Consider the following 22458-nt stretch of genomic DNA (forward strand, 5'->3'; position numbering starts at 1 on the left):
TGACTGTCTACGCGTTCGAGAGACAATGGTTGATAGATGACGTGAAAACGCCACGTAAGGATCAGGTTCTTCTGCGCTGGTTTGAGTGACGAGGGGTTGCCGCTAAATCTCATCCTGTGCATGCCAACGCCCTGCGTGCGTATGTATATTGAACTTCTTTCGCACCATACTTAGCCAACCGTAGTAATCGGAGGTGCGAGGGAAGGACAACGAACAAAACACAAAAAGCAGTTCTCAAGAAATGAGTTTTCAATCTAGACTCAAAAGTGCATAGTTCCAGTCTATTCCTAATATTGGAAGAAAGAGCGTTCCAGACGGCCACAGAAGCGCATTTTAAGGGGTTTGATGCGGTGACAATCTTTATTCAATGGTTAGCCAAAAGCCACTGCCGTGAGTTTGACTAAAGTTCGCGTGATTGTTTATGCCCCTTAACGATATCAGCAAGGTATTTTGGTTAATTTGTGGCAAGCACTTAGTGTGTAATGAGCGTGACCTTATAATGAATTTGTTCAGCAAACGGAAGCCAATACTACCAGAGCAACACACATTCACTTTGTCTTGCGAGACCAGAATAAATGAGCCCAGGTTCTTTCAATTGCAAACCAGGTCAGGCTGACTTGTCACTTTTCCTCCGGCAGATTTGAATTTCCTCTCACTTTCTGGCAAGATAGCGCATACATGCTTAATGCTTTGCAAATGTCCCCAGAGAGAGAGAGAGAGACATAGGTGAAATAATCAAAAGATGGGGACCGTAATGCAGGGTTGGATGTCACATAAAAAAAAGATCCTTCGAAAGCAGATGTAATCTACCCTTTTTTACATGTGAGCAACGTGACAGATGCTGGCTGAAAGTTCCATACCTCGGCCATGCCAGAGAAGACCTGTCATCACATCAATATTCATTGCTTATTATATTGAGTAATTTGATACATTGTCCACTTTCTCTACGTTTTATATATTTCTCAATAATCGTAGCTGACATTTCAAATTCATTGTTTTTGCTTTGACAAACGTAAAAACGGTACACATACAAAATATTAGGGTTACAATAAAGCATAATCATAAAATAGAAAATATGTAAAACTGTAATAGAAGCAAATAAAATATGGAGATGTAAGTGCAAGTAAGAATACACTCACGTATATATTGTATTATCTATTTTTAAAATTTAGTTATATTGTTTTCAGTATTAATTTACAGAACTTTGTATAACCACTGCTGGACGAGGGACATCCCACACCGTGCCCCATACATCGGCGTTGTTTGACAATACTTCACCATGCCGGTCAGTGCAGCTTGGCGCAGGGTGTGTGGGAGAGGTACTCCAGACACCAGTTCAGATAGAAACTTGCCACTGATGTCTGCCGTTGCTGGAAATCAAACTCAGGTCACCGGATTCGTCGTGCGCCACCACCCCTTACATGAATATTTAAAATTAATAAACAACTTCATGAAGCAAACTCCCCTCCGTTTACTCTAACCAACACCAATAGCACCAAACCTCCTCTCAATTTGCACGCAGAATTTACATATATATTGCGAAAGCCAACAGCAGGCACGACGACAGCTGGGCAACCAAGGGACGCTTTGCGTCAGCTCCCATGCGCCTTCAAAGTTGTTTAACTCTATTGTGTAATTTAATTCCTCAGCGTTGTGCATTACACCTGTATTGCCCCTCCCGCTCCGCTATCAACTTGTCGTCCACCGAGGTCACCCTTGCAAAAGGCACGTGACGTCTCTATGGGTTCTTCCCCGGCGGAATATCAGGCCGTTGGTGCCGCGATGCTGAGGGCAGGCAATGCGGGGCAGGCGTCTGTGAAGGCGTTCACAACCGGTACCTGCTTTGCCTCCCGGAGTCTTGGACACGACCTTCGTGTGCTGGGAATACTGGAATGTGTTGACTTCTTCTGTAAGTACAGCACAACGGACACAACCGAGCGACGACCACAATGCACCACGCAAATGCATACTCCATGGTATGAGGGCTATTAGCGTCAACTGCACTACCGGCAGGCAAATACCGCTGCTTACTCGCATCCTCGCAATGCTTCGTGCTGTAAATTGTATTGTCATCATTATATACGGAAGAGGAGAAGGGGGGGGGAGACTAAACTGTAAATTTTGAAAATGGTCTGGGTATTGTGGTTTAATTTGGTTGTTACACTCAAATACATCAACTCATATAACAATGACTTCTCTATTATAATTGTAAGCCAATTCTAGCATGAACATAAGTAATAAGGGGGGGGGGGGGGGAAGCACTCACTGAACACATTAAGAGGAAAGGCTGAATAAGTGCGTATATTAACAAATGCATTTTAGTTCCAATGTTAATTCCAGCCAACACGTTTTTATGCTGCACATTATGTTTTATTTAAGAGAACAATGTCCTCCGACACTTTATTAAAAGTCTAGAAGGACGCATTTATAACAGCAGTATTTTCCTAAGCTGCTTTGGGCCAGAAAATAATATTCACATTCATATACATCACAAATTAACATTTAATAGCCAATAAACTTTTGTTCTTGTTTTTTGTGGAAGAAAACATTAGTTTTAAGAGGTCAACAAAAAAGACTCAAGATAATGAAACAGTGAAAAATGTGCCAATTCCAAACAAATGCAAAAACACAATTACCATGCAGTATACACGGTAAAGGTGCAGCCCTGCAATTGCTTGCTCACATCATTGCTTGCAGGAGGGCCTTTCACTCAAGGGAGCTCGACAGAGAGACCCTCTCGATGATATTTGGCCTACTCTTTCACACTGTTCAGACATTCATCTTGATTTGAAGCTTTCGTAACTGCAGGAATCCATACTCTTTGGTTCTTTCGGTAAAGTCACGTAGGTATAAAATAAAATACCTACGTGACTTTACCGAAAGAACCAAAGAGTATACTGTTCAGACATCTTGGAACAAATGGCGGTACCCGCACTTCACCCCACCACATAACCTGCCAGCGAAACGATTGTGGTGTACCCGTTTAACACCTATACTGTTGGTTAGACAGAGGCTGGTGGAGGTAGGGGGGGGCAGAGAATTAAACTGGCGACTTTTGGATTCCATTTCAAATCCAGTGTGCTAAACCATGACACCCATGGCAGCAACCCACCTTACTGTGTAATCAACATCGGATGTGTTTTGTCAACTTCACGGGAAGCCTCACGCCTCGTAGACTATTTTGGTGCCACGTGAGAGGTCCCGTTGAGCTCAATTGTAATCCGATTTCATCGTAGTGTGAACACTGGATGGTCATGTAGCCTTCCCTTGGCCACATCCGTCGGGAAGCATGAACAGCCTTTATTGAGTTGCCTTTCGAAGGCCCGGCTCCCCTGAAGTGGCCGGGTACCAGATGTGAAGTCCGTTCAATTTTACATGAGCTGGCATGGCCGTGCGGAGTACGGCTCTCATGTTCAGATCATTCTATATTTTTGCACGTTGCCACACTTATTTATTTCTTTACACACACGCTCACTTTTTTTTCGCTGCATGATGTCTGGCACAGGGTCATTAAGGGGCAATTTGGTGTGACAGTTTTTCATGGACGCTCAAGTACTCGGGGCTATTTTAAAAAAAGAAAGGCTGCATGAAGAGGTTAAGACTTCCATTGCCAGAATCAGAGAAATGTGTGGCAGGTCCAATGCTCTATGGGACGGGAGAAGTGGGCAGGCAGGTGTGGGAGGAGAGCTTAGTCATACGTTAATTTGTGATACCGCGTTTCTCTCATCCACAAGTTACAATCTCTCTACAGTATTTCGGACCGCTTGCTAAGATTCTATTTTACAAAGATTAATAATTCAAAAAAATAGACGAACAAAAATGTCGGAAAGGCTTCTACCGCTACTGTACCCATTGGCAGCGTTGAATTAAAAATATCAGCTGCCGGTGGGAATACATGCGGCCCCTCTCCCCCCGCCCCCCTTAACACGTCTACAGCCAGTGCAAGAGCGAAACAAACGCGCAAAGCTTTGTAACGAGAAGGCTTTGACGACCAATATCACCGGCGAAACTTCGTACTCAAATTGTAAATGTCATTGGGTTCCCTCTCCAACACATCTGCATGCTGAAGTGGGAACTAATTACCACGTTTTGGTCACGTGACAGACGTTTCTAATTGGCTGCGTCGGGTGGCGGTGGATTAACGACGCATTTATATGTAAGCGATCTAAAACCTTTATTGTGGACAAATCTTCTTATAACACACACTGAGAAGCGTCGACATACATCTAAGACTAAACCAGCCTCGGTTTTTTTAAATCAATGCACCAACTCGATACAGAGGAAGTGGAAATACGAGCAAAGCCTCCCCTCCCCTCCCCATTAGTAGAGCAACTCTTTGAACTGCCAAGAGACCAGCGAAAGACATGCGTAGGATGTAGGATGACGGAAGCGGCGTGCGTGTGCGCGTGTTTTCTTTGACTCATTACTCACACTAGGTACGGCTTGATTTCCGCAGGTGAATCCGGTACGTTGTATTCAATCTCGTGGTGGCATACATAATTGGCCATTCCGAAGTCTCGTCTAGTGTGGTGACTAACACGGCCACGGCGTTTCCTGCCACCATCAAAGTCAACATGACCACCTGTAATTGGGGCCTGTTGGTGTCAACTTGGCACAATGGCCATCCCTCTAGGATAGGTGCATTATGGCTGGGTTTTTTTGCTTTGACAAACATTAACCACAATGTCACAAACACCCGCCTGTGTAATCTATCTTTGAGGATGCTATTGTTTTGGATGCTTTTGTTTTTTGCTATAAAAAAGCCCCCACACGATTTTCCCTCGCTTTGTACGCACATATAAAACGACAATTTAGGGTAGTTATTTGCAGTTGTGGTTCTATGGCAAATATGTTCCACTTTACATGATAGTATTTTATATGTGAGTCTGGATAGTGTTTTGGTTTTAATATATTATCCAATTTTAACTCTATTGTCACGATACATTTCGCTGTTGTGTGTCCGCCACAGTGGCCTGTCTTTGTGCTGTGATGCTTCTTACGTAGTTATTCGATGCAAATTCATTGGTATTTTACAGCAATTATGTATGTTGAACTTCCTTCGCACCTTACATCGCCAACCGTGATAATTGGAGGTCTAGCAGTGCACCTCGTATCAGACGGTATATACATCTAAAATCATCATTGCTGTCCGAATTTAGTTTTTTTAGGTTGGACCGTGCGTCGTCCGGCATGATGTCGGACGTTTCGTTCCACGTGATGGGAGTTCAGTCTCTGAAGAAGCTTCCCCCAGCACGCGGAGAAGGGAAATGTCGGCCATCGTGACAGAAAACACAACGGAGAGCTGTATAGCGCAACCTGCAGAAAACCTACACGTCAGGTATCAAACTCTCATGAATATGCTCACAGCAAACACGCATGCCGGATGGGGAGGCCTGCACTGAGAAACCTGCAAGTGACCAGGAACCTAACATGCAAATGCATATTTAATTTGGCCAAGGATTAAGTTTGAGCAAAGAAACCCGAGAAAGAGCAGCGCTATTTGGGTTTTATGCAAAAAAAATTATATAATAAACGCTCGCTCTTGATGTCCTGGGCATTTTTCTGCACTTTGCATACAGCTGAAGAAGAACTTCTCCGACGTACAATTGGTTCACGTTGAATTGATTATAGCTTCATCTTCAAATGTCTCCTTCATGCACAATTCAACAGCCTTAATCCATCTCCTTCTCAGAGCCCAGCCCTCCCAACCCCTCCTCCGCCCCCCCCCCACCACCCCCATCTCGATGGCATCAGAACCCTAACAACTAAGTATCTGGAAGAGTAAAACATGCTCCCGATAGGTTCTATGCATTTGAAATGAGACTGGCAATACAAATAAACGTGCTTTGTTTTGTCGCACTGCATTTCAATTAATCCGCTAAAGCGAAAACCATACCTGCGAGTAAGTGTTTAAATGGATGTCTGCTGTGTACGGCCAATTGGGGAGCTTCAACAAACAGGACAAAAAAATAAACATTTGCCACCAAGAGACCTAACACTTCCTACCAATGGGACCTTTGCTTCCTCTGAAGATGCAGAACATTCATTACAGAATTCGTACACTTTGGAACTTTCCAAAGCTCCCCCTTAAGGGACATAGCACATTGCACATTTCTCTTTTGAGAAGCAAAAATAACAAACAAAAAACATACCCAAAGGTGTTTTGCCTCAGAAGCCTCGTCTCAAGCTTGCTATCCATACAAAGCAGCCGTGCACTGTGGAGTGTGTGTAACTCAAGTGTGCCTCGTTTTTTATTGGGTCAATCTTTTTTTTATGATGTGCTTGTGATCAACAAGTCAGTGCGCAAGGCTTCTCGAAAGCAAATGTGTCTCCAACTAAAATGCAAACGTTTTGATGACGGCTACAGGCAGTGCAAATCTAGGACATCAAACTTGACGAGAAGGCATTGAATTTACTCCGTGACCCTTGCGAGATTCACGAAAGCGCACAACCATGTAGCGCACACCAGTGAGATGCAATGGAGAGCACATTGGACTTACAATCCAGTATTATTATTTTTATTATTTTTATTCACTTTATTTTTATTATGTTATTGTTATTTTCGTTTCTATCTACGTGACTTTACCGAAAGAACCATAGAATACAATCCAGTAGTAAACCTTGCGGTTCAATTCCGGGCTCACTGTGCCGGCAGTTGAAACAATGTGGGGCAACGTTTCTCAAATCCCCGCGTGTGTCTCTGTCCACCCAGCAGCGAGAAACGGTTAGACCACAGATCGTCGACGGGCAGGATCGCACGTGGTGGGGGTAAAGTATGGGTACTGCCACCTATTCTGAGACATTCTGGGCCAGCGGGGGAAGAGTAGGCCAAATACCGTGTGCGGGAGCCCTCCAGAGGTCCCTTGAGTTGAGGCCCTTCTACCAGCAGTTGCATGAGGAAAAAAAAATTGCAGGAATATATACTGCACGCTACTAAAAATTTGCATGCCGTTACTTTGATGTAAAACGTGAGCTGCCAAGTTCTCACATGGCAAGTGGAATTATTAACAAGTAATTCTCATTCAGGGCAAGGTGATGATTAGTGGAGTAAATTTTGCATGAACTTATACACTGGAGCTGCTGTCATATAATGCCTCAAAATCAAACAACTGACCCAAGAAAGAGATCATTATTACAGTGTATTTCGGAATTGTTCGACCCTCAATGTCGTGAAAGCTTGAAGTAAAATTACATCCATCTCCACCTTATACACCCTCTTGAGAAAATTAATTTTGAAAACGAATCAAACCAATTATATTGTCGTAAGCTCTTAGAACATTCATGTTTTCCCCTTTAAAAAAAAACCTCTCAAAGGTTATACGTTCAACAGCAACCGTTTATACAAAACAAAATGTGAGAGCTCCTTTTGGCCTGCGTCATATTTATCGAGTTAACGATGAAAATTCAAAACATTCTTATCCTACGCTCATGCCAAACGCATCGCTAGTCTTCTCAAAGCCAACAATTACGTTGAACGTAACAATGTTCATTCATTGCCAAAGAATGCACGCCTCGTGTTGCCCTTTAGGGACATTCGACGTTTTTACTTTCCACGCAAGCCATTGCACACACAACCGTAAACCGTCCTTCGGCATCACGGAACACAATGGAACTGCACAAAAAAATTAATCAATCGCTGATGCGTTATTGCGCGCAAAGAATGGAACGCGTCAAATTGAGCTTTGCTCGAATTCTCAGCAGCCAAAGCTCCGTGTAGCGTTGGAGGTTTCGCAATTTACCGTTGTAATGAGTGCTGTAATATAATGCAGCCATTCTTTCCCATCAAAGGTAAACTTGATATTCTTTGCAGATTAGCTGGAGATTGCTTATTGTGGTGACCGACGATGTCAGTGTCCTATATTCATCATCAATCTGGCATGGTCAATCCACTGCTGAATGAAGGCCTCCCAAAGCCTTCTCTGCCATCTCTCCTGATCCTGCGATTTAACGAGCTGCTGTAGATGTGTTTTATATCCTTCATCAAAAACCTACTCTCATTGTTCCCACACAATTTAGTTTTGCTGAGACAAATAGGTAATTTTAGTCCCCGCAAGCCGAGATAAATTTGTCGGCAGACACTGGCAGTTCCCTGGACTTTCATTGTGGGTGGCACACATACAATATAACCATATTTCATGCATGACCAATAATAATCCCAGAAACAAACCCGAGATACAAACCCATCCAATGCCCTGTTGTGTCCACTTCTGTAACATGTAGAGGCACAGCCCTGGAATTACCAAACTTATTCACGGCACTGCCTTTCAGGAGAGGGAGTTCAAGTGTCCCTCTGGAAGGTATTTCTCACACTCTTCCACTGCTAGCCAGATGTCTTGGATGATGTGAGAGTAGCTACACTTTACTTCACCACTCGCACACAACCTGTCGATTGAGACTAAATGTGTCGCACCGATTTGTATCGCATCACACGAACTTTCAGATGTGCCTCTGCGGCCGTCTGGAATGCTCTCCCTTCCAATATTAGGAAGCCACTGGAACGATACACTTTTAAATCGAGTGTGAAAACTCATTTATTTAGAACTGCTTTTTGTGTTTAGTTTGTTGTCCTTCCCCCACACCTCCGATTAGCATGGTTGGCTACGTACGGTGCGAAAGAAGTTTAAAATACGTACATATATGACTGGGTGGATAGACGCGGCTGGGCGAGAGGGGGAACTTACTAAATTAGCAATATTGTTTCAACTTAACGTTCCAGCAGACCGAATCGAGTCTCTGTGGCATCTGGGTTGTAAGTGGAGTCCCGCGAACCATTAAACCACTGCACCATTCACATATGCCTCTGTGTCAGCAAAAAAAAAACATCTGCACTATCATGGTTAAATCATTAATCTTACAGTCGATAAGTGGCAAAGTAGTATATTGATCCCTGGATAAAGTATACACTAATTACTATTGTGTGGGCCAGTGTTTGCCGTGAATCTCCTTCTGTAGCATTAACCCAAAAAAAATTATGCCGATACACCTGATTTGGAGCCGGCGAAACACTCTGTATACGGAGGTAAACAATATCGTGGTCACATCTCAAACATTTTAAATTATATCATTGTGAGGGCCAAGGTTATCATCGTTCAATTTATTTTCAACCTGACCTTCACCGTGTTGTCATTTAAAGTACAGTACTTGCGAGCAAAAAACATTTCAATCTGCAGGAAGACTAGCGCCGCATAGAAACAAATACCAACGCCCAATAGAATGAAACAGAAAATAACTGTGAGCGCCGTTTGTGGAGAACATGACAAAATAAGCCGGAAGATAATATATATCCCTTCGTATATGCGTGTCCTTCGACGTAAACAATATAAACGTATAAATATTGTTTGCACTCACTGTCAACCACAAGGCCTTTCTCAGTGTACGGGCAGTCCTTGGGTTACGAACCTAATTCGTTCCTGAGATGCGTTTGTAAGTCGAACGACTTGTAAGTGGGGTGTCCGTAAGTCGAGGACTGCCTGTATATTTCAGCAGCATTGGTTGGAAGCAAGCAAACTCTGGACAGGGTAATTTTGGCGAGATGGTATCTGCCTCGTCTGGTATGCAGGACGTCATGGGTTCGATCCCAACCCTTGACGCCTGCCGTATATTTGGAGTTTGCGGTGTCTCTCTCCCAGTGGCGGCATGGATTTTTCTCTCCACAGTTAGAAACGTGCGCTTGGAGTAGTTGGCTGCTATAAATTTCCGCATGATAAGCCACTTCGTTTAGCTATTATTTGTGTACAGGTCGCTTCTGGAAAAAGAGTTATACATCTCAGTGGGCCTTACCTGGAAAAATAAACATCTTTATGTTTTTTTGCTTCAAACTAGAATCCATATCGTAAAGATATTACATATGGCAGTTCACACGCATTGGTTCATGCAAGCCTGACTAAGCTAATGAGACACTATTTTTAGAAACTGGTGCAAAGTTTGCTTTAATTTAACCAATGCTGCTTAAATTATTTATTGTTAAAATCAAGCAGAATCGATTAAAGATAGCAACTTGACTTTTGCCCTGTGTTATGGGATTACAACCAGGTGAATGGACGCCTTAATATTAATTTCTATGCAGGTGGCCACATGTATTCACAAGGGGAAGACACAATCCTATCGGTCTACTTACGTATGGAAAACCGCATAAAATATGAACACCTGGGATACCGTAACACAGACTCATTAGGTTGTGCTTTGTGCCGTCAGGTCTTTGGGTGAAGCTTCAAATCTCACGGGAGTGCGGGCTGAGCAGTGGGGACTGGGAAATCGTTACCCCTCGCCCACTCTCACCCTCCTTATTTATCTCAGTTTTTCCCACCTGACTCCCCCGCACATAACTGCATAACGAGCGCGCTGTGTCTCCTCTAGTCCTGCACAACAAAACAAGGACAAAGATCCCCCGTATAGCCTCGACAGATCGTTTGGGGCGAGTGCTGTTAGCGGCCGGAATGACACTCGGGGGGGGGGGGGGGGGTGGGTGGCCAGCACCACACCCGACCGCCGTTGTCTTCCCAGTGTACACCCGGTACTCATTTGACACTGAATTGACCTAGGGGAGGCCCAGGACCAGTTGCCGTCACTGGTTTTGGCCATGTCTCTGGCTTCGTAGCACAGCGCGCTAACCGCTACACTACCACTTCCCACAACAGTACACACACGTCACATGGTTACATTGATTACTGGCCCAGATGGGATTACACTACGCTTGGCAACAATTATCACTTTCTTGAAAGCAAATAATTTCCATTTCTAAAATGCCCTAATGGCTGCGGATCACACTTCCATGGCATTCATTGTGTGCAAACTAAAATGAGAAATGTTTATCTTAATAGTGCTGTCTGAACGATTAGACGCTTAATTGTGGGATAATTGTATTTAGATGCCGTAAAAATCCGAATTCTATTGTAGCTCTGAAATTGTTAACACCCTTCAGAAGAGGGTCTAGCCAGTGCAGGGTTAAGCTAGTGCGGGGCCTGTAGCATATGTTATAAAGGCGCCCTAAGTAAAAACATGAATATTAAAACACGTAAATGTTTCACTTGCATAGTAAAATAATTGTATTTTTTCATTTGCTATACAGTCAGATACTACGACAAATCGCTAACCTTAAACACCCAGTCGTTCATAAAAGTTGAAGGCAGTATAGTACTATAGTAATATAGCATGTGCGGAATCACTGCACTAGCATTGATAGCTTGAACACATTTAGCGCGGGGCCCTTGAAAGTGCGCGGGGCCCGTAGCATATGTAGCTACTTGTGCTACAAGGATAATCCGGCACTGCGTATAGCCCAAAACGAGCAATTGCACGGCTTAAATTGTGCCGCCTCTGATCACAATTACCCACAACGATGCGTCCGATCTCTGAAGCTCAGCAGGTTTGAGCCTGGATAGCAGCGCTCGGATGGGCAACCGGCAGAGCAATGCCACGGGTCGTCATTAGGCGGCTTAAAAGCTGTGCCCTGCGTTGGTCAGCAGAAGGCAGTGCAGGCAAACCCGTGGTTGTGCTGTACTTCTATGCTCTCCGACGTGTATGCCTCCCCACGCCTTCGTCAACGCGCACCACTCACCATCGTGGTGAAGTATGGTTCAAGCAACTCCCAGGTGACCCGCACGGCATGAGGAATGGGAGCCCCTCATCCAGCAGTGGATTGACACAAATATTTCTTCCCTCCGAGTTCATGTGCAAACGCAATAACAGGTTGTTATAGGGCCTACTATACCGTGGGCACTACTCCAACGTCTACGCTTCCTGCCTGCACTCACCAGCATGGTGAGTTATGGTTAAGTAACGCCGACAAAGGCCATAACCCTGCGGTAAATGTACAAACTTCTCCACCCACATCGGCTTGCATGTACGTACGTAGAACTTCTTTTGCACAACGTACGTGGGCCAAGCGTGCTAATCGGAGGTGCGTGTTGTGTCGTTAGGCAAGCGCACCGCACTGGCTTCACGAGAGGAACACACAACGACTGGCACTGGCTTCATGAGAGGAACACACGACGACTGGCACTGGCTTCACAACAGGAACACACAACGACTGGCACTGGCTTCACAACAGCAACACACAACCACTGGCACTGGCTTCATAACAGGAACACACAACGACTGGCACTGGCTTCATGAGAGGAACACACAACGACTGGCACTGGCTTCATGAGAGGAACACACAACGACTGGCACTGGCTTCACAACAGGAACACACAACGACTGGCACTGGCTTCATAACAGGAACACACAACGACTGACACTGGCTTCACAACAGGAACACACAACCACTGGCACTGGCTTCATGAGAGGAACACACAACGACTGGCACTGGCTTCACAACAGGAACACACAACGACTGGCACTGGCTTCACAACAGGAACACACAACGACTGGCACTGGCTTCATAACAGGAACACACAACGACTGACACTGGCTTCACAACAGGAACACACAACGACTGGCACTGGCTTCACAACAGGAACACACAACGACTGGCACTGGCTTCATAACAGGAACACACAACGACTGACACTGGCTTCACAACAGGAACACACAACGACTGGCACTGGCTTCACAACAGGAACACACAACGACTGGCACTGGCTTCATAACAGGAACACACAACGACTGACACTGGCTTCACAACAGGAACACACAACGACTGGCACTGGCTTCACAACAGGAACACACAACGACTGGCACTGGCTTCATAACAGGAACACACAACGACTGACACTGGCTTCATGAGAGGAACACACAACGACTGGCACTGGCTTCACAACAGGAACACACAACGACTGGCACTGGCTTCACAACAGGAACACACAACGACTGGCACTGGCTTCACAACAGGAACACACAACGACTGGCACTGGCTTCACAACAGGAACACACAACGACTGGCATTGCACTTGGTGGGGCTGGGGGTGGAATTCCGCGCGACGAAAACGACCCCGGGGCAATTGTTAAGGACGCATTATTATTTTTAAATTCAAAAGCGCGTGCTTTTGAACGAGGCGGTACGTACCGACGCAGTGGGGAATCGAGCCGTCCCACACGCCGGCCTTGGTGCAGTACAGGGCCGGTGGGCCGACCAGGCGATACCCTTCGTCGCACGAGTACTCGATGTGGGTCCCCTCCGTAGCCCGTGCGTTCCCTTCCACGATCTCCGCCCGGCCGTTCGAGAAGTCGGGGGGCATCTCGGGGCACATCCGCACTGCAACAACAACAACAACGAAAAAAGGACGGCGAATTCATGTGAATTTGTACTTCTTTATTTCGCTACCCCTTGTTAGGTTCATTTTGCAGTGGACGCCCGCCCGGTATCATGGCTATCATAGTGGACTTGCAATTAAAGAGGTCGCAGATTCGGTTTGATCATATAAATAACCCAAGCGGCAATGGATACCCATTGTCATTCATATGCATTCATGAAACCCCCACTTCGCGCACAATGAGCGCACAAGCGATGTAATCACATCTACCCCTCTTATCTGTTTAGGGAACGAAACAGGAGGATTTCTCCACAAATCCGGCTGTCACCTGATGAGGCTAGTTGAAACGTCGTACTCAGATTGTAAATGTTGTGGCTTTGCCCTCCAACACATCGTTCTGTTTACGTGACAACCCTTACTAATTGGCTGTGTCGGTGGTGGCGGGTTTAACGATACATTTATATAGTTACGCGATCTAACCCCCCCAAAAAAACTATTTTGTACCATACTGGACTTGCAATTAAAGAGGTCGCAGATTCTGTTTGATCTCCCCTCACGGTAGTTGCAACAATGGTTACCTTAATCCCCCCCTCCTCCCCCCAGTCCCTGTCTACCCAGCGTTATAAACGGGGAGACCACAGTTAGTCAGTCGGCAGGTTGTCTAAGCAGAGTGTGGCTACTCCCACCTATTTCGAGATGAATATGCCAGCATGGAAGAGCGGGCTACATCACCTCCCTGGTTCTCCCTCGTCTAGTGGATTCTCTTGCACCAACGGTGAAGTGGGCAACTCGTACACCAACACTGCATACAGTGTTGGTGTACGGTGCTTCTTCTGCAATATTTTGCTGTCTGTTCTTGGATTTTCTGTTTGCACATAGTCACTTTAAGATGTTTTCTTGTTCATGTTTTTGTTTTTTGTTTGTTGCGGTTGCACCCGATTCAAGAGCCGAATGGCTCACAGGGCTATACCTAATAAATGAACTTGAACTTTTTGGGGCTGCACCTTAGAAACGTATTTCTTTAGAGCTGCTTTATGTGTGTTTAGTTCGCCCCCCCCCCCCGCCGCCGCCACCGCATCTCCAAATTAGCACGGTTGGCTACGTACGTTGCGAAAGAAGTTCAACATACATTGTGTTTTTGAAAAAAAAATCACAATTTTCTTAGCACAGGCTCAGAGGCCTACAACTGAAAAAGGCCAGCGACTAAGATAACTCATGATTGCGTAGACGACACGAACACATGCTCTAGAGGTCCTCTGCCCGGAGCAATCCACCTGAACAGTTTTTGTTTTTGTCCTCAGAGCTGAAAATGAGTCAAATAAACCGAAAACAACGTTAAGTACGATACTTTTATTGTGCAGTCATTGGCTACCAGGCTGAGCTCATCAATTTGGCCCACTAGAGAACGTGGTTTGTAATCATGGTTGCTAGAATTGCAACCTATGATCCCATGTCTGACGTGGTTAAAGCCCTCTGAGTCATCCGACCATCTCCAATTTGTGAAATCTGAAGATACTCGTTGTGACGTTTCAAACCGTCAAGAATAGGAAGATAAAAACCACACAAATGCGTCATTCATAAAAGAGTTTTTTGTTGAATGTCAGCTAGGAACACCATTCAAATGCAATTTGTCCGTCAGTTCGCAGACTTAGTCACTGCAGTTAAAAAAAAGAACTCCTCCCACGTATGAGCCACAATATTATCCCTTCCTTTTATTTCCGCGCTGAAGAGAGAGAAAGAGGTCATTTCCTGACACAGTAGCCAATTATATATCTTGTTTGTTTGTTAACGGCAATGATTGTAAAGCATTTTACAGCTGTTTTTTTTGTACACGGACCCCGATAATGAATTTGAAGTTGGCACGCTCGCGCCGATGTCTTCGATGTGCCACCCGTGCATTCGTCTTGTGAATAATGTTCCCAACACTCACGCCTGCCCTTCTCGGAGCCAAATCCGAAGCAATTCACACAGGAGCTCAACAGCGATTGATCACAGCACGGCACTACACATTGAACCGGTTGGCTTCTGGTGGATGGGAACAATGGGGAAAATAATCAATATGAAAGTAGGATGTACTGGTTGGGTGGTTCAAGGATCAGAGAGAGAGAGAGAGAGCACTGAGCCACCATTGTTGAAAAGCTGTGTTCACATCCAGGTAAGCACTCGTGATTAAACCGGGTTCTTAAGTCAAAATGAGCCGATGGTCTCAGCCTGGTCACCACCCATGACTGCATGCACGACGCATCATTTAAAATTCGGTTTGTTGTTTTTTTTGTGCACGTGATTTGGCAGAATCCAAGCTGGATAACAACAATAATAATAAAAAGGGCTTTGCCTGTTAGGCAACAAACATTTCTTTGTAGCAGCGCGTGGGAGAGTGCAGCACCTGAAGTGTGGATTCAGAGATTGCACTTGAAAGGCATCGCGGATGTGTTCTGTGATATCTCCTTCCGCAGGCCTTTATTCCCGTTTTAACACGTAGGCTTTCGCGACCAATATCATCCATAATCTCGTTTTGTTTTTTTGGGTTAGATCGCGTAAAAATGAATGTGCCGTTAAACCCGCCACCACCCGTTAAACCAGCCACAAATCTGGCTGTCGCCTAATGATGCCGGTTGTAATTACTGGCAAAACGTCGTACTCAGATTGTAAATGTTGTGGCTTTGCTCTCCAACACACCGGTATGCTGTACTAGTAATGAATTGGCATTTTCTGTTTACGTGACAAACCTTACTAATTGGCTGTGCCGGGTAGTGGCGGGTTTAACGACACATTTATATTTACGCGATCTAACCCCCCCCCCCCCAAAAACCTGTATTATTCTCATGTCGGGGGTGGTAATGCATAGCTCTGATAGAGTTCCGAATCGTAACTTGTTCCCATGACGTGAAAAAGACAGCACAATCGTATCGCTATGGTGATAAGAGATGCAAAGAAGTGGGTCGCATTCAGAGGCGAAGCAAATGACTCTGTGCTCGCTGTGCCCAACATGTACGCCAATTAATCGGAGCACCAACAAAAGCAACATTTGAAGAAGAAGAAGAAGAAAAAAACCTCTTAACCTGAACACCGTATCTTAAGAAAGCCTTCGCATAGCAGCTATCAAGCTCGGCAATGACTAAGGCACAACGTGACATCGTATTGTGTAGTCCGCAAGGGATTTCAATCACGCGTTCGGTGTATTTATAGAGCCACTCATTGTTTCTGCTGGGCATAAACTTTAGTTCGCTCCTAATTAGTGGTGCTGCGGTGTCCATTTACAAGTTAAACTTCATACTTATTGGCAAAGAAGATCCACTGCGCCGCCTTTGCCAGTGCGTGAAGAATGTGTGTCGCACAATACATCGCGTTACGGAATAAAATAAACGATGGGATGAAAAAAAAAGTGATGACACAAACTCACGATGCACTCCACACCACCACCTCCTGTGAACCCACAAAAAATATTGATGCTTCTCCAGTCAAGTTCTGAATGCTCATGAAGTGGGTATGGCCACTTCACAGACAAAGATAACTGCATACATGCACACACATGTTCATGACGTATCATGTTAACATATGCGCGTGGTACGGTTAAAGCTTGCATGGGGGATGGGAGGGGGATCAAAGTTCAGAACCAATATTAAAGCTGAAACAAGCAGTTGTTAGGCTAATTTTGATTCCCTTATTATTACGATTCTCTAACCGTATCCTCAAGTGAAACGGGTGCATTGACATCGGAGGTTACAACAGTATATTGAAAAAAGTATATTAACACACTTGAGTCTGCGCTTACTAATGATATCCCTTTTTTCATAGAAATATTTTTTTTTATCATTAAAAAGTTCCAGTTTCAGGTTTTTTTGGTTAGATCGCGTGAACATAAATGTCATTAAACCCGCCACCACCCGACTCAGCCAAATCGTTCACGAATCCATCCATATATACAGACACAGACACAGTTTCAACCGAGACGACGGTTTTAAGCTCAGCAATCATTGTAAAGATGTTATCAACCACTTTGGATCATGCCTTGATTTGTGTTTTCTTGTTAACCTCCACCGTCAGCAGTGTGGATGTGTGTATCGAGGTGCAATGCCCCCCCCTATCTCTCTCCCCCTATCTCTACCCCCCTCTATCTCCCCCTATCTCTCTCCCCCTATCTCTACCCCCCTCTCTCTCCCCCTATCTCTCTCCCCCTATCTCTACCCCCCCCCTCTCTCTCCCCCTATCTCTCTCCCCCTATCTCTACCCCCCTCTCTCTCCCCCTATCTCTCTCCCCCTATCTCTCTCCCCCTATCTCTACCCCCCCTCTCTCTCCCCCTATCTCTCTCCCCCTATCTCTACCCCCCCTCTCTCTCCCCCTATCTCTCTCCCCCTATCTCTACCCCCCCTCTCTCTCCCCCTATCTCTCTCCCCCTATCTCTACCCCCCCTCTCTCTCCCCCTATCTCTCTCCCCCTATCTCTACCCCCCCTCTCTCTCCCCCTATCTCTACCCCCTTCCTTCCCCTCATTGGCTGACTGGCTGCCCCGCCCATGCTGTTCACGCTGCACAAGCTCTCCCCTCCCCCCAACTCTCGTCCCCCGCCCACTCACTTTGGAAACGCTTATAAGCAGTTGTTCTCTTTTCTCTCCGCTTGTGTTGCGATCGAAACGTCGTGGGTTTTTTGCTTTTATTATTTTGAATTTATTTCTAATTGAAAATTATTTTATTTTATTTAATAAAATTTTTATCTACGTGACTTTACCGAAAGAACCAAGAATTTTTTTATTTATTGTTTTATATATGTTTTATTTTATTATTTCCCTTCTACATGACTTAACCGAAAGAACCAAGAATAACCAAGAATATAGTAAGGTTTGTCACATAAACAGAACATGCCAATTCGTTACTAGTTCAGCACACTGAGTACAACCTTCTGCCAGTAATTACAACCAGCATCATCAGGCGGCAGCCAGACAAATGTATAAATGTTGTGGATTCACTCTCCAACACACCGGTGTGCTGTATTAGTAACGAATTGGCATGTTCTGTTTACGTGACAAACCTTACTTATCGGCTGTCGGGTGGTGGCGGGTTTAATGACACATTAATATTCACGCGATCAAAATCCCCCCCCCCCAAAAAACCCCCACACTGTATTATGTATGATATCGGTCGCGAAAAGCCTACGTGTTAAACAGACGTATATTTACAACCAGTTTAAAAAGAGGAAGGTTGAGATTAGATGGGCGAGACCGTGTGCAAAGGTTAGGGCAGGGTTACTGTGACGAGCACTCGGATGTCGCGAGACCAAGGGGAAAGAGTCGAATCCGCACGGCACTTGTTAACGAGACCGCAACGCCCGGTCACACACAATCGAGCGATCGGTCGCGCAGACGAGTCCCTCTCGAAATCGCCACCGCTTAAAATCGTCGCCCCGCAGCTGCTTTTGTCCGCGTCCGAGCGAGTAGTTGCCCAACAAGGACATAATCCAGCAGGGCTGTAAGCGAGCGATCGCAGTATTTGCGAATGCTTTACGTGGCGATGAAGTACGTCGCGAACAAATTGCCGAGCAGATCGCCGCTGGATTGTAGAGTCTTTACTGCGTGCAACCGGATTTTTTGCCTCGCGGCTCGCAACGAATTGCGGAGGTGATGTCCGCACATTACGGTCGCATGCAACCAAGAGGTGCAACGAATCGATCGGATGTGGACCCCGCTTAAGGAGTGAACTCATGAAGTTTCGTCTTGCAAACTTTTGCACCGACTCGGAAATGGGGCAGCAATAGGAAGGAAGCAATGGCAACGGAGCAGTTGGAGCTAATGGCTTCACCGGGACTTTGAAAGGCTTCCTCTATCAAATCATCCATCCGTGTCACAAAACTCGGGCAAATGCGCGCGCGTGCGCAACTCTCCACGGTTTGTTTTTGGGTCGCACTGAATCCTTTCCACTCTTGCATTCTGTTCCCTGAAGAATAAAAGGAAATCGGGTCGAATAAAAAAAACCGCACACACACAGACTGCGCCACGAGCTGAAAACGCATCCCCGAGAGCCAAACAGCGCAACCGTGAAAGCCTCAAGCGGCAGCAGTGTGCGTGAGTGCGTGAGTGCGTGTGGGTGTGTGGGGAGCGGTGGCGTAGCGGTTAGCGCGCTGCACTACGAACCTGGCGACCCGGGTTCGATTCCCGCTCACGGCCAACAACGGTGACGATTATCCGAACCGGTCCTGGGTCTCCCCTAGGTCGACTCAGCCTCAAATGAGTACCTGGTGCGGTGTGTAGTAAACATCGCCACTGGGAAGATAAAGGCGGGTTGGGCGTGGTGCTGGTCACCCACCCCCTCGTGTAGCGTTCCGGCCTTCATAGGTGCTCACTAACAGCACAGTCTGTTAAGGCTTTTCGGGGGATTTTTGTCTTTGTGTGTAAAATACTGTGGGGAAGCGGCAGTGTATGGGTTCAGCGCGCTGCGCTACGAACCCGACGACCCGAGTTTCATTACGCCTAACGGCCAACACCGGTGACGATTATCCGAACCGGTCCTGGGCCTCCCCTAGGTCGACTCAGCCTCAAATTTGTAGCTGGTGCGATGTGCGCCGTGCCGACCTTCACAGGTGCTCGCTAACAGCACTTGCACCAACAATCTAGTAGGGCTATAGGTGGGGTATCTTTGCCTCTAGCGAATGTAAAATCTTGCTTGTGCGCTGCAACGGGATAGAACGAATTGCGCGACAGAATAAATTCCATTGACGTTTTAGGCCCAGTGCCCCCCGGGGGGGGGGGGGGGCTGCGATCTTCTCGCGCGCTACAACAAGAGCATCGCGTCTCCCGTACGTACAGCATTTGGTCTCCGTGCCCATGTCAGACCAGGTGCCGTTGGGCAGGCACTTGCGAACGTGCGGTCCTTGGATCTCGCGGCCCGCCTTGCACACGTACTCGATCTCGTAGCGGATGGGCATCAGCCGCATGAGCTGCACCTGGCGGTAGCTCAGCCCCATGTAGCGGATCCCCGCGTAGGGCGGTGGGTCCATCTTGCTGCAGCCTGCGAGCGGACACACGCGCACACACGCACACACACACACACGCGCGCACGAAACACAAAACAACACACACAAAAAGCAGAGGGGAGGGTTTTTATGGCGCATGGAGGCGTAAGGAAGATCCGTGTCGGTGCAACGGGCATTAACAACGTTAGGGATTTCCTGGAAGTGGAAACAAATAACGGAATGTGCAGTGGACAACCTACAGGCTATCTGCTCATGGATCGCGATGATGACGACGGTGATTTCCTGCTCAAAATCAGCTTTGAGGCAGTGCTCAGCTCCAGTTGACAGCCCTGAGGCAGTGGTGGAAAATTCGCCACTCCTTTGTCAGGGGTGAGTGTCTCTATAGGACAACCACTGTTCTTCTTCACTTCCCCACAAATTGGTAGCTATTTTATCATCCCTGTAGGGATGATAGGCTGAGTCTATCCCCAACCAGGATTTGAACTAGCAACCGTCGGATTGATTGCGAGCTGTTCGATCTACTGCTGAGCCACCTGGCAGGGTATGTAAATAATGTATGATTATTAAAGTGAATGATAATACGAGAAAGCGAGCATGTGCGTGTTTCCATTCTTGGATCCATTGCCTGGTCTCATGATGACGTCTATCACGCCTTTCTTTTTTTTTGCAATGTCACAAAATAAAAAAAATTGGACTACACGGGGCCCATCCCTTACGAATGACACTAAAACTGCACCTGGGTGGCGTGGTGGGATGGGCATATCGGTCAATGTGAATATATAACAACACTGCGAATACACTGGACAAACATCACAGTTAATGAACGTATCACTGCAGAGATACCAAACAAAAAACACACACACACACACAGACACCCTGCCCTGGTAAGTGCTGCTCCACTGCCATCGAAGCGTGTGGGGTTCAACAGTCATGTGAAAAAAGGGGAACTAATGATACGAGAGGACCTTCCTGTACAAAGAGTATGCACTCATCATTGTGCACTGCAAATGCCATTTGCAACACTTTCCTGTTGTATAAGCAGCCAGTACAGCTGACTAGGTATGGCTGAATACATTGTCAGTTGAATCAAGAGGTAGGCAAGGCAAGGCCACTTTGTTTGGAAACAACATGAATAGAGGACTGGATGTGTTTTTGTTGTTGCATTAACGGGCAGGATGGCGGCAGGGTCAGCATGCCGGGAGGGGAGTTGTATCAGAGTACTCTTAGGTTTTTTTCGGTCAAGTCACGTAGATACAAAATAAAAAATAATAATAGAAATCAAATAATAATAATAATAAATGAAAATAAATCAATTCAATCACGACGTTTCGTCGTGATTGAATTGGATTTTTCCTCACTTGATACAGTAAATTTAGCTGTGACGGTCCCACCTGAAGACGGAGACTTGTGTTGCCTCTGAAACGTCGTGATTTAAATGATTTATTTTCATTTATTATTATTTTATTAATATAAAAAATGTTTAATTTCACATTTTTTACCTACGTGACTTTACCGAAACACCTAAGAGTATGAATCCTTGCAGTCACGAAAGCTTCAAATCTAAAATTGTATCAGAGTGGCTGTGGTGAACAATGAGTGAATGTGTGGCTGCTAACATTATCCTGGGTAAGAAGCAAATGAGCCTTAATAATGACACATCTGCAAAAAAAGTATCCCATTGTTCTCAATAAAAAATGGCACTTATTTGCTACGACAGTGTCCTTCTGTTCGTGGCTGCCCAGTTGCACTGCTAGGCGCTAGCCAAGCATGCCCCGGCAGTAACTGTGATCCCAACACGCTCAGTGCGTTCCACCGCTCTGCGTAAAAATGTCAAACTACAAAAAAAAATGTCAAAGTGATTTGCCGTTCAAATGAGCATTGAGGCAGTGCCGATCTCCCATTTACAGCCCTGAAACAGGGGCGAAAATTGCTCAATTCCTACCGAGTCTTTCCATACGATACCCACTGTTGATCCCTCCCCACGAAGTGCTAACTCTTTTCTCAACCCTGAAGGGCGGATGGGGGAGGGGTTGAGTCAACCCTCAAGCAAAGGAACTTAACTCGCGAACTTCTCTGATTGACCCCTGATCTTCTCGCTCTGCCGCCGATTCCGATGCCAAGATGCTGCCATGCAGGGGCCGGCTGGCGGGGCCTACGCCAACAAATGCCACCACCGTACCCCCCTAAATCGACAAGTTTATTCCCTTGAGCGGTCAATCAACGTTGAGTTGCTACCACCCCATCCCCCCCCCACAATAGCTCTACTGTGCCTCCCCTCATGCTACTTTGTATAAAAAAA

General features: G+C 46.0%; 1 protein-coding gene across 1 annotated transcript in view; it reads right to left on the bottom strand.

Annotated features, from left to right (window-relative positions):
- Nucleotides 1–22458, bottom strand: part of LOC144724356 (gamma-aminobutyric acid type B receptor subunit 1-like) — an 87637-nt gene that overhangs the window by 59613 nt on the left and 5566 nt on the right. The window contains exons 2-4 of the mRNA XM_078603419.1: nucleotides 19991–20194; nucleotides 13007–13195; nucleotides 1839–1907 (exon numbers count right to left, since the gene is read on the bottom strand). Of these exons, the coding sequence (XP_078459545.1) occupies nucleotides 1839–1907; nucleotides 13007–13195; nucleotides 19991–20194 (462 nt within the window). The remainder of the gene's footprint in view (nucleotides 1–1838; nucleotides 1908–13006; nucleotides 13196–19990; nucleotides 20195–22458) is intronic.

The sequence above is a fragment of the Lampetra planeri genome, chromosome 20 (genome assembly GCF_965212315.1).
Source record: "Lampetra planeri chromosome 20, kcLamPlan1.2.h2, whole genome shotgun sequence".
NCBI lineage: Eukaryota > Metazoa > Chordata > Hyperoartia > Petromyzontiformes > Petromyzontidae > Lampetra > Lampetra planeri.